This window comes from Eleutherodactylus coqui, chromosome 2 (assembly GCF_035609145.1).
Source record: "Eleutherodactylus coqui strain aEleCoq1 chromosome 2, aEleCoq1.hap1, whole genome shotgun sequence".
Lineage (NCBI taxonomy): Eukaryota > Metazoa > Chordata > Amphibia > Anura > Eleutherodactylidae > Eleutherodactylus > Eleutherodactylus coqui.
Genome location: NC_089838.1, coordinates 275,194,394 through 275,207,157, shown reverse-complemented (window position 1 = coordinate 275,207,157; position 12,764 = coordinate 275,194,394). Strand labels below are relative to the sequence as shown.

Sequence of the window (12,764 nt, the reverse complement as noted above, 5' to 3'; positions counted from 1 at the left end):
TCCCAGCTCTGTTCAGAGCAGGGATGCGTATTGAAATGCTACCCGTACGCAATGCATGCATATGGACAGCATTTTGATCCGCAGCCCATACAAGGACTGCGTATGATACGCAGAGAAATAGAGCATGCTGCGATTTATTTCTCCTATGTATCGATCCGCAGTGCCCACACGCAGGTGTGAATGGATGAATGAAAGTCCATAGACTTTCATTGCCTCCATTTACAGCGGATTACACACAGGAAATACGCGTGCGTAATACGCAGTGACAATACGGCCGCGTGAACCAGCCCTTTCGGAACCAGAAAGACTTGCCCCCCCCCCCCCCCCCCACACACACACACAAAAGGAGCCCATATAAACCTGGAGATGGCCCGACTCCACATACAAAAGTTCTTTCGCCCTTTTACCCCCAGAGACTTGCAGCATCAACTAATACGAGAAATAAAGTGAAGCTGACGCCGTGGTTGAATATCCCACTGTGAATTCAGTTTATTGTCAAGGTACAGCAGTAAAGAGAGAGGCTCCAGCGGATGAACACAGCGAGAGAGGCCCGTGCAGTAAAAGAGATTATTTACATCGTCTTCAGATATCACAATAACAAGGTCTGTGGAGGTCTATATACAGAAAAGGAAAGAGACACTAAAGAACACCATTACTACGATTGTCAGACAAGTGGAATACAAGACACAATAACATCCTATTGGGCCCATTCAGGCAAAGGGCAGGTGAAATTGCGCAAACAGGAAAATATTTAGCGAGATCTTCAGCATTTACTAAGGAAGTAAAGAGCAAATTGTATCAGCTTCTTATCAATAAGGCAGGACTAGACTAGGGATTAGTAAAACCAGCCCGAGAAATGGTCCTAGTACACTAGCTTATGGGGCCAGGAGGCATGAGCACCTGGTGCCAACCTAGGCTTTCCACATGGGCATAACCTTGGTTGGGGTAGCCGGGTTCTACAGAATGGTTGCCAGGATTCCCTGTAAGAGATGGGGTACTAGTTGGTCCATATTTGAAGGGTGGCGCCACTTTGACTTTTCTTCTGTGGCCTATCCCGTATACCCAGGATAAAGCAGGACCCAGCGCACTAGAGTACCCAACAGCACAGTCAGCAATACCTGAATGGCGCCACTTGCTTCTCTATAGCAGAGTGAATAAAGATTTTATTAAAAAATTGCTAGCAGATCCGTATTTTGAGTTGTGGAAAAATGTAGTGTATGACGAGCCACGCAGTCCGTTTGTCCCATGCATGGAATTGTATACACAGAGCAGAAATATGCGATGTCAACCCTTACTACAAAAACAAGTGCGTGCAGAACACTTTCGGTTTGGTCCCAAAAGCTACAAATTGAAAGATACAAAGTGTGTAAACAAAGTAATCTGAATTATTGAGATTTCTGCTACATATGCACCGTACTTACACCGCCTGTGTCTCTACATACATACATGCACGCATGCATATACATATGCAACCACCTCTGCCATATAGTGTATTAGAATGTATGTTTACAATAGGTTTCAGTTAGTACCAGTCAGAAAACAAGGAGTTCAAGCTGCCTATAAGAGAACCTTCAGAATGGTGACGTACATAGAAGAGTTCTCGGGGGTCTGAGCAGTAGTTAAAATGGACAGGTTCTTACCACCTACTAGCAAAGCAGATGGAATCAACTGGACTCCTTTCTTATGGGGGCTCTCCATTTTGGACAATCACTACTTTTCAGAAGGCTCCCTTAATATAAGATGATCACAAAGTGTCCCACTGCTGCTGACCCCCAGTGATCAGGTGTGATTTGTAAGGAAACCTGGCAGGAAGTGCTCAATTTCTCTGCAGTGCCACCACAGGGAAAATGAAGTATTGCGCAATGCCCATTAATATCAATGGGTTTTCTGTGTAATGTAAGACAGCACAGGTCCTCCAGAGCAAGAGTTACAACCACCTCATTGTCTAAAAATACAGACATAACACCTCTATTCACCATAGTGAGCACATACTATCTATGTAAGTAGGCCTGCACTTCACATAAAGGTCTCATATATTGACTAAAAGCTCATTTACATGCAAAGGCAATCTTTTAAACGACTGAAAGATCGACGGTTCTAGTGATCATTTTGTATAAAGTACTAGTAGGCACTAATGCCCATTAGCACTTTATCAGCTTTTTTTGCATGTGAATGAGCCTTGAGCAGCTGTTTGCAAATCCCAGCATGTGGTCTGGACTTTGCACTCAGCTGCATTGTCTTCGCACTGTCTGCCGCGGGCTGTCAGCTGAATACAATGTAATCAGCCGGTCCAATGGAGAACACAGTGTGCGGTCCCTGCTATCTCTCTCCAGCCGAAGGATGAATTTTATGCTCATCTAAAAATCATCGTTCGGCTGAAGAGTGAATGATGGAAGCATTTACACGCAACTATTGTCGCTCAAAAGCCATCGTTTGAACGAATTTTGAGCGATAATCAATGTCTAAAAATGGGACTTAGAGCTCAATATCTGCTACTAACATGACTGCTTTCTTCCAAACACAACACCACCCTTATTCAACTGGTTGCGTCTGGTATTGCAGCTCGGTTCCACTGAAGTGAATGGGAGCTGCAATACCAGACATAACTTATGGACAAGGGTGGTCTTGCGTTTGGAAGAAAGCAGCCATGTTTTTCTAACCCTGGACAACCCTTTTAAGAGATGCGACATAAGTGCCACCAAGCTTTCGACTCTGGCCAAGAGAATAGGATCCTGAATGAAAGCTCCCCTCTATTAACTCAGAATCAACTACTATGGTATATTTTTACTAAATTGGACTAATGGGGTCTAACACATTTTTTTAAAAATAAATTGGGCAACTCCTTTAAAGCTGTGAGTTGGGTAAACCCAGTCCCTTGTTTCTGATCACCCGTTGGAAATAGCCAAGTGCTTCAATGCAGCCCTGTTTGCGTAGCTCATATTCAAGTGAATGGGAGCTGCAGACACAATATTGCACAGTGGGCTTCGCTGTTTCCGTAATTCCTTGAGTTACATAAGGAGCACAGTGCACTGCGCTACGCTGCTTCTGGATCTTCCATTCACTTCAGTGGGAGCTACAAAAATGGCGCCGCGCTGAAGCACTCGGCTGTTTTCATAGTTACCGGCTTGGTAGCCCGTAACAATAGCAGTGGATTCCCATCTTGGTTCTGAAAAGCAAAGATAGGTTTATGTCTTTAAGGATCTTCAACCCAAAACCCGCAGCTCTTCATCAGGCATTGGTGGCACAATTGGTGGTCCAAGCATAAACACCTCATTATGAATTGTGGGTCCTCCTCCCGGATGGGTTCAACGTCTGGAATCCTCCATCAGTTATTTGTACTGAAGCTATAATATTAGATCTGGTTTCCTGAAGCATAAAAACAGCCACGTGTCCAGGGGGCTCTATGCCTCATATTGGCTTTACTGTAGGGCCCTTCCTCCATAGGGACTGCTCTTGTCTCAACATGCCACTTCTGTTGGGGGTATATTCACACATACGCAAGTAATATTGCCATACATATCTTACATCTAATGTACATCCATGAAAAAATATGTGGGGACAGGATTCTGGAATACTTTAAATATAGATGTAAATGATTGTCAAATGAAATATCTTTGTACAAAATGTTCATTTCCATTTAAATTACCTCTTGTTGCACGTTGGCAGGTTGGTACTATCGGGCAGGGCAGTCTTCATGTGCTGGAAAGGAAGTTTGTGAAGATGATATCCCCTGCTGATGACTATGCAGCAATACGGGAAAGGTGAAGATATGTGGGACTCTCATAATTCATAATTTTTTATGGTTTAATTGTACCCAATTATCCGACCCCAGCTTAAAGGGATTGTAAACGGCAAAGTAATAATAGCTTTTGCCCTGTAAGTACTCTGTGCACAGATTAGATAACTCTGTGACTCCTCCTGTCAATTAAAGGCGCGTCTTTGACTTCTGACCAGTGAATTTCTTGCTGATGACTGGGGCGGCAGAGGTTACCATTGTACCCGGGCACTTGAGCCCAACATTAGGGCTGTATTCCATATGAGAAGACCTGTACATGCTAGGCAAGGGGACCGTGTTGCAAATTTTTCAATGGAGCCCAAGATCTCGCCCCCATCATATGGTAGCTGCAGAGAACGCACAGATAAATCGCTGATGAATTAGAGAAAACCTGACATATCTGCATGGGGTTTTGATCTTATAGATGCATGGGGTTTGTTTAATTTTTTTTTAACCCCTTTAAGTTCCTGTACGTATAAGTGCTATAACCAAAGCAATCTATTAACATCACCATGAACAGAGAAGGTATATAATAAATAATGCATTAAAAAAGATTAAAATGGTAACTGCTGCCTTACAGAATTCACATAAGCATCTAGCAATGACTTATTGATTCTTATTATTGCGCCATTTTTTTCTAAAGGCCAGACCCTTGGCAGCCATGTTGTAACCTTCACCACTTTCACATGACTAAAATAAACACGTTCCACTCTTAAAATACTCCAAAAAATAAAAACTTTGAAAAAAAGCCACAAAACCAATAAATGTCGTCAAGAGATGGAGCCTGTAAAGAAGCCGACTAAGGTGTGGACGATTATAAAAATGTATTTCTTTGTGAGCTAAGCAGGTATCCCGTCCCAAGAGTCAGTGGACATGCTGTGCTGTATGGGCACAGGCAGTACAAATTCCCTATATAAAAGACACCTCAGGAATAAGCATCTCCGTTTAACTCTTGAGTCCATACTTAGCAGTAGTAGGTATACGCTCCCTTCACTGCCCCAGCCTGGACAGCAAAGGAGCGCTATACCTCATCTGAGAGAACAGTTTCATGAATCAGGAGATCAGGACTCGGCCTTCTCTTTTTCCTTCTTTTTTCCCTTCTTTAGGAATGATGGGGTGCGGAACTTCTTTTTCTTTTTGGAAGGTGATTTGGTGGGGGAACCTTCCGGAGAAGCATTGGGCACTGTCTCGTTTTTCCCCTTGGGGGTTTCAGTGACTTTGGGAGGCGTCTCATCTTGAGGGGGTTGATCTTCCTCCTTGCCGTTTAGCACTACAGCTGGTTGGGCTTTCCCATCTGTGGCTTCAGTAGATCCTGGGACAGACTCCTTCTTCTCGGCTTCTTTAGAAAGACACAAAAATGAAAGTACAATTAATACCAACCACTTCTGGTTTTCTAATAATTACAGCCCAAATGGGGTGTCTTCAAGAAGCTACGTGACAACCTATAATAGGGAGGTCATTACAGGTCCTGCCGGCTTTTCCTGACTCTTAAATGGAAAATCAGTCTAGTTGTAGAGCATTAGGGGATTCAAAAGTCAGGCCCACTTGGATTATCTTCTACATGAAAAGAGATACAAGTAGGAACATTTGTAGAATACTTAGATGGGTGGAGGAAAACTTTTTGACACTATGGTGGATCCTGTTGGCAATCTTGGATTCAGCCCAAGAAACTTCAATGGAAAGGGGGTCATAGGATACATGATATAAGGGTAGAATTTAATCAAAAAATTGATAGGTGCTGCAATTTTTTAATATCTGCACCTTGTGGCAGGCTTAAGTAAGGATCATGTTTGCTGTGATTTTTCGATCAGTGTCCTGTCGGTGGTCGTATGTGCATAGGACAGTTATTGCCTGAATTTGCTGTTTCCAGCGAAAATTCAGATGCTAATCTCTGCTTGTAAAGGTAACTTAATACATAGTGGAGCCTTATCTACCAGCTTACAAAACATAGAGGTTTAGCAGTCCACAACACTAGCTCACACAGACCAGCTTTCTGTGTTCCCCAGAGACAGAGTAGCAACTGAATGCTTAGAGCTTCTCCTTAAAGTATCCCCAATCCATGAGATAGGAAATAAATAGCTGATCAGTGGGGGTCCGATAGATGGGACCCCCCACTGATCACAATAATGGGACCAGGTCGGTCCCTGAATGAAGACAGCGCAGGTTTGGCTTTGCGGGAAAGCACAGGTCGGACAGGCACACTGCACTTCATTAATTTCAATGAGGAAGGCCAAAGATTCCCGAGTCCGGCACCACCACCGATCAGCTAGTTATTCTCTATCCCATGCATAGGGGATAACTTGCTGGGACCTAAATACACCTTGACGTAACCACCCACTGACTGACTTAATTAATCAGCCAGCAGCTGATACTTTTCCTAATACTTCACATAAGACTATGGGGGTGGTTATAGAGGGGAGATATATTTCCCCACACTTTCTGTCTAATCATAAACCATTTTTATGTTGGATGAAGTCATGTTAAGCATTAATAAAGTTGTTATGTTGAGTTATGTGGTAAGAAGAAAACTAATCACATTTCTTTTCAACTACCAGAAGATGCCGTTAAAAATCCTGGTCAGAACTGATGACATGATGGTCGGTAACAGACGTTCACGTGAGATGGCCAAGAAGTTCAATCAAGAACCCCCAGGAAGAGAGCCAGTGAGCCCCAACTGTCAGGAAACTGAGCAGAAGTTCAGGAAAACTGGTAGTGTCCAGGACAAACCGAGAACTGGTAGTCCAAGCGTTGTTTCCGATCCCCAGTGTCAACTGATGTGCTCTGTTTGCAAGAACAGTCCACATAAAAGCACAGCTCTCAACACTCCGAGATTGGAAACACTGCTCGGACGACCAGTTCTTGTTTTTTCCTGGACACTACCAGTTTCCCTGATCTTCTGATCAGTTTCCTGACAGTTGGTGCTCACTGGATGTCTTCCTGGGGGTTCTTGATTGAAAGCCTCGGCCTCCTCATGTGAACTTCTGTTACCGACCATCAGGATAATCTCAGTTCTGTCATGGATTGTTAAAGGCATTTCTGGTATCTGAAAAGACTTGTGATTAGTGTTTCCATAGCACATAATCAACATAACGTTATTAATACTCTGCAATGCAGCTATCAATTTCTAATGACATTTTACCCTTAATCATGTATCCTTTGACCCCCTTTCCATTGACGTTTCTTGGGCTGAATCCAAGATGACCGCCAAAAAGTTTACTCCCCACCCATCTAAGTCTTCTACAAAGTTTCCAACTTGCGTCTCTTTTCATTCAGAAGATATTCCGGGTGGATTTGAGTTTTGAAATTACTACGGTACATAAGAAGACGTATTTGATAGGACAGCAGTGTGAAAGTCCCCATGGATTGGTGTCACCCAGATGTGCTTGGAACAGATATGACCAACAAATGGCTGAATAGGCCTTTCAGCAGCCGTACACAGGGCAACTCAATGACTGATATTCGGTGGTGGCATTATACTGCTCAATACATGGACTAAAAATGCTTCTCTAGTGAGTTCTTGTGTGAAGATATCACTGCCTGATAATATAAGCCGGTCCTTTAATAAACCATCCCTGTGATAACACTTAATGTGTAACCTGAGCAAGCAACATGGTCATACTGTATCATTACTGAATTTTGGTAGTTCACCGTAATTGACAGACATTAGCAGGTGTAATTTTCTATATTACAGCTTGTGCGGAGGAGTACATGATGCCGGTGTGCAGCAGCACAACCCATCTCCTAGGGCTCATTCACACTTCTGTAAGTACACTGCAAAAATTGCACGCATGATACGCAGTGAATAGAACCCATTGAATTCAATGGGTTCTTTCACTAGATCGTATGTTTTCACGCGATGTGCAATCACTTACTTACTTGCTGAAGATGCCACTTCAGCACTGAAACGCGGTGTAATAAAGGATTTCAAAACCTCTTTTGTGAATACTGTAGGGCGGTTTCAAAATTTCCCCTGTTCCATTAAAGCAATCCTCCAGTTTCCGGCATACTACTTGCAGTGGTTCTTCTCTGCCACCTCTACAGTTCGCCCTGTTTTTAGTTGTCCAAGTTGGCTGTAGCAATTTTTTAACTACCTAACACACTGTGCACTGCTCTCTGACTGGCCAGTGCTGATCACATGAACAGCTCTGACCAATGAGATAGTAGATATAGTACATTGGTAGTGTAACACTAACAATGCACTCTGGGGAATTGGGTAGTCTGAAGATTGTGTTGGCCATCTTGGACAGCTGAAAGCAAGACCCAGACCCAGCAGATTGGAAAAACTGGAGAGAAGAACATCTGCAGGTAATATACCTCCTTCCCCTCCGGTCCCTGGACAGATATTTCCCTAAACCAGAGGGTCGCTTTAATCTGCAGATCTTATAAACTAACTATATAAATCGAAGGCATCTGTAATCTTCAGTCAGTGCTTGCAGGAAAGTCTTTCTTATACTATTGTCAAATAATTATTTGGAAAGTCATTGTACACTAGGGCATTACAGGTAACCTGTCACCCATTTTTGGGGTATTTAACCACCTGCAAGACGCTACTGCACTTGTAAACACCATCAGTGATATGTTCTTGCTAAGATCGCACCATCCTGTATTCCCCAAAAAAGGTACTTTGTAATTGCGCATCACATATGCTCCTAATGTCACCTCCATCCTCTTTGTAACCCCGCTAATGCTCCATCAGCCACAGTCTCCCCGTTTAGTGCGGTCATGCGCAGAGGTGTTACACCTTGACTTCATCCGCGCATGTGCTGGAACATGCTGCCATTACCTCCATCTCTGGAAGGGCCGGGTGTATATGAATATCCCTCTGGCGGCAGGATAACAGGTAATGTCAAGGTGTTCATAAGCGCACTGGACAGCGAGATCGCGGCCGACCGAGCATGCACTGGATTACAAAGAGGATGTCGCTGACATCAGGAACAGAAGAAGTGATAATCAGTCCCAACTGAGAGGGGAAAGAGTAGTGACTCAGGATGTGATGCTGCCTGCCCAAATGACTCGACATGAACAATTAGCATACCTGGGCGCAATTATAAAAGTATGTTTTTTAAGTGATACAGAATGCAGCAATTTTTACCAAAAACATTTCACTGATGGTGTTTACTTACAAGTGGAATAGCACCTCGCCGGCAGCTTCATACGTAAAAAGACAGGTTCCCTTTAAGATTTTTACTCAGTAATTTAGGTGCCCAGTATAAACCGTGACATAATCCCCCCCCCCCCCCCCCCCCACTAAGCTTTTCTAAGCATTTGAGCAGGAAGCTTTCTCCTGTTTTCTGACAAACACATTTGCCCATCAGTTTGTATCATCCTCCTCATCATCATCATCACTCTAGGGGGTTAAGAGAAGTTGGGAGGCCCCAAGATAAACTTTTGCACCCGGCACTTGAGCCTTTAGCTACCCCCTCAGATAATGTGTTTCCACTGCTCCCGGGCCCAACGTGCTTTACACTACTCCAGCGGATGCTTGGCATTGAGCGTGGTGATGATCTGAGTGTTCTGTGTGGCAGCTCAGTCGAAGTAATTCACTTCACGCAGCTTATGATGAACAGTCCCCATGCTGATGTTGCTTCTAGTGGCAGTCTGGAACTTGGTAGTAAAGTTTGCAACAAAAAGCAGGTCATTTTATTCATGCTAGGCATTTCAGCCGTTCTGCTCTGTAGGCTTGTATAATAAACACCTGATTGAGCTACAATTGCCCAGAGTCATAGGCACTTCAAATTAGAAGTGCAGTTGCAAGAAAAATTAAGTAAACCCTTTAGAACAACCTGAATTTTTGCAATAATAATAATAAAATATAGTCTAACTACCCCCAGAGTAACCAGGCTTTGTATATAAAAGATGACTGGGGAAAGCACTGGCAAACCACCCCGCAAAAACTGCCAAGAAAATGTCACGATGTGATGTCACCCTGAGTCAGTCATAAAGGGGACTTTACCTGTACCTTATCAAAGGGAAGAGCAGATGAGCATTTGTCAATCCAAATCCAACATCCCCAATCACCTGATTTAGAGGCAGGTTACATTAAGATGGAGTGTTGAATATTTATTTTATTTGCCCTTATTACATCACTGTCCAGTCCTAACGAAGTGTTTCGCTTAACCCCTTAAGGACCAGGTTGTTTTGTACCTAAAGGACCGGACACTTTTTAGGGATTTTACCCATGTGGCAGTTTTACTGCTCTATTTTTTTTCCTTTAGCTACCAAAATTATTTTTGCTGCGTTTTTTTTTCCATGACATATAGGACTATTTTTTTAATATCTTTTTCACTGACTTTTTTTCCCCGTTTTTTTAGTTTTATTGGGGGTAAAATGCTAAAAAAAATGATTTTCTTAACATTTATAGTTTTTTTTTTAATTATTTTTATATTTACACTAAAATAAAGTATGGAAATGGGTTCCTCTATTTGTTTCGGACGTTTTGATATATAGTATGTACGGTTTTGGTTTACAGGGCGCATACAGCGACGGTTTTTGTTGGCGTCTGCTTTGTGTAATTCTCTTTCTTATGTATGTATTGTTGTTTTATTGTGTTGTTTTGTTTCACTTATGTATGTAATTGTGTTTTTTACTATCTATGTCCCCCATGACGTCATGTAAGACCTCTGGGGGACATTCACTTTTTTTTTTTTAAACTTTATTTGACACTATACCACTATAGCTGGGGCGTCCATAGGAGCCCTAATTATAGGGGAAAGCAAACCCTCTAGTGACTTTAGTCACCTGCAGAGCTGCCAGGGTCTAGTCTGACCCTCCAGCTCTGCATAGCAGGGAATCCCAGTAGGTCACATGACCCCCCCCCCCCCCGAGGCTCCCGTAGTGAAAGTACTTCTTACTTTCACTTTGCCCAGACAGTGCTCATTGAGCACTGGATATCGGGGAAGCAGAAGGCAGGAAGGGTTAAAAACCCCTCCTGCCTTCTGCTCCAGGTTATCAGCTGTCACTAACAGCTGATAACCCGTTCCTGCCCTCTGACTGATTGCAGAGGCAGGAGACTTAGAGCACCGCCGTATTTTTACTATCGGTGGTCCTCTAAGCCCAGGACCAGGCGCCGTATATATACAGTGGCTGGTCCTAAACGGGTTAAAGGAGTTGCGTGAGAAAAAGAAAAACATTTTTAATGGTGGTCAGGTGATAAAATAAACAAGGGCTGCATACTAAATTGTTTTCGCCCCCCCCCCCCCCCCCCGGGACCCAGCTGAGCACCTCCCACTGCCCTGTCCCCATTCTTCACGACAGAGAGCCGCCCGAAGTCAGGTGACTGCTATAGCAAATCAAAGGTCACATGGTCACTGTCTAGAACTCCTGGCATCACGGCACCCAGGATGTGAGCACTGATGAAAGGAGTTCTGAAGGTGACACTGCAGCCTCTGATTTGCTGCAGCGGTCACCTGACTTCCGGCAGTTGTCATGATAGAGGACAGGGATGGGGCAGTGGGAGATGCTCAGCTAGATCCCGGTTGGCCTAAAACACATAAGTATGCGGTCTTTCTTTTATTTTATCACCTACTCGGCCATTGCAATTATATTTCTTTTTCTTGCACAATCCCCATAATGAACTAATAGGCAGATCTGCAACGTGAGTCAAAGGACTGGAGTTATAAAACATGTGTTGGAAGATAGAAGTATGCTCATGTTTAGAAAGGCAAAATCAAGCTGACATCTGTTGTGTTTTTTCATCTCAGCCTCAGTGTAAAGACTTGCTGTAAGTTTTAGCTCTTTTATGTAGTTTCCATTTTATATTATAGTTGTTTCTTCTGTCATTTTATTTTCTCTTTTTTATCTTTTTGTAAGCACTGCATCTTTTTGTATTAAAGCTTAAAACTTTAATAAGCTTAGTCCTTGTTGCTCTGTGCTGCTCTGAACCTCATAGCCTTTGATATTGTTAACCCTTTGCTGAAGAGCAGCGAGTGAGTGAGACTTCGGCCTGTTTATTAGTAGTGGTGGCAGCAAATATTTTGGGATGTATGTGCTATGTTGGAGGTACTCTTTGCTCAGTTTGTAACCTGAGTGGAAAATGAGCACAAGATTGAGTGAGTAAAATAGATTAACCCCTTGCAGTTGCACCCAAGTCACGTGCTGGGAAAATGCACATTTGACAGTGGTCTAGTAGTGGAGACCTTATAATCTAGTACACCATAGAAGATACCACCTTTAGTACAACAAACTACTTTACAGTATCTGGTATAAACTCTACATCCCCAACAGTACAACAAGTAGCGCAATGAACAAGCAATGGTTACTGAAAGATGCAAGCTTAAGGCTAAGTGCCCAGCAAAATTTTAAAAGCAGCTCTGGATGTGCAAAGAGATGATGTAACTCACTATTAATGGGCTTCTACCAAGATTACACGTTATCATCTATCCACAGGACAGGGGATGCCTTGTTGTTCGGTGGGGTCTCACGGCTGAGACCCCCACTGACCTCGAGTAGGGTCCCATGCCCTGCTCTACCTGTTACTGTGGGGTGTCACATTATCAGAATGAATGAAGCACTGGCTGAGTATGCGGGGTCAGTGATCCATTCATTTCAATGAGGGGCTGATGGAAATACCTGATCGCTTGCCGTTTGGTTATCTCTGCAGTCCTAATGAAAGTGAATAGAGCATCAGTGTAGTGGGCCAGAATGTCTATTACTGGCCTGTCCACAAATGTCATGCATGTCATGTTTTTTTGTAGATGAGCTGTGCAAACTTGTCTAATCTCCTGTTATGAGTATTGCACAGCTGCAGCAAATGAGAGGTTAATGTTTGCATGAGACTGGGAGATGCCTGCAAATGTATCAATTTATGACCTGTCATGTGGTATGTGAGAGATTATAAGTATGAGTGATTTTGGGTGGGGTAGTGAGTCTAGTCCATTCATCACGGAGTCATCTGAGGTCCATCACAGTCTTCAGCAGAGAGCCACATGCGAGTATGTTCGGGAAGTGATGGAGGAAGAGGAATAGTTCCTGAGGGTCCATATGCCAGGAA

At 43.3% G+C, this 12,764-nt stretch overlaps 1 protein-coding gene across 4 annotated transcripts in view; it reads right to left on the bottom strand.

The window, feature by feature from the left end:
- Window positions 1-464: 464 nt before the first annotated feature.
- The window catches only part of ADD2 (adducin 2), a 94,729-nt gene continuing 82,429 nt past the window's right edge, over window positions 465-12,764 (bottom strand). For 3 of the 4 annotated variants that reach the window (XM_066593023.1, XM_066593022.1, XM_066593024.1), the window contains exon 15: window positions 465-5,114. In XM_066593023.1, the coding sequence (XP_066449120.1) occupies window positions 4,837-5,114 (278 nt within the window). In that variant the 3' untranslated portion in view covers window positions 465-4,836. The remainder of the gene's footprint in view (window positions 5,115-12,764) is intronic. The other variant, XM_066593025.1, reaches the window with a different exon arrangement.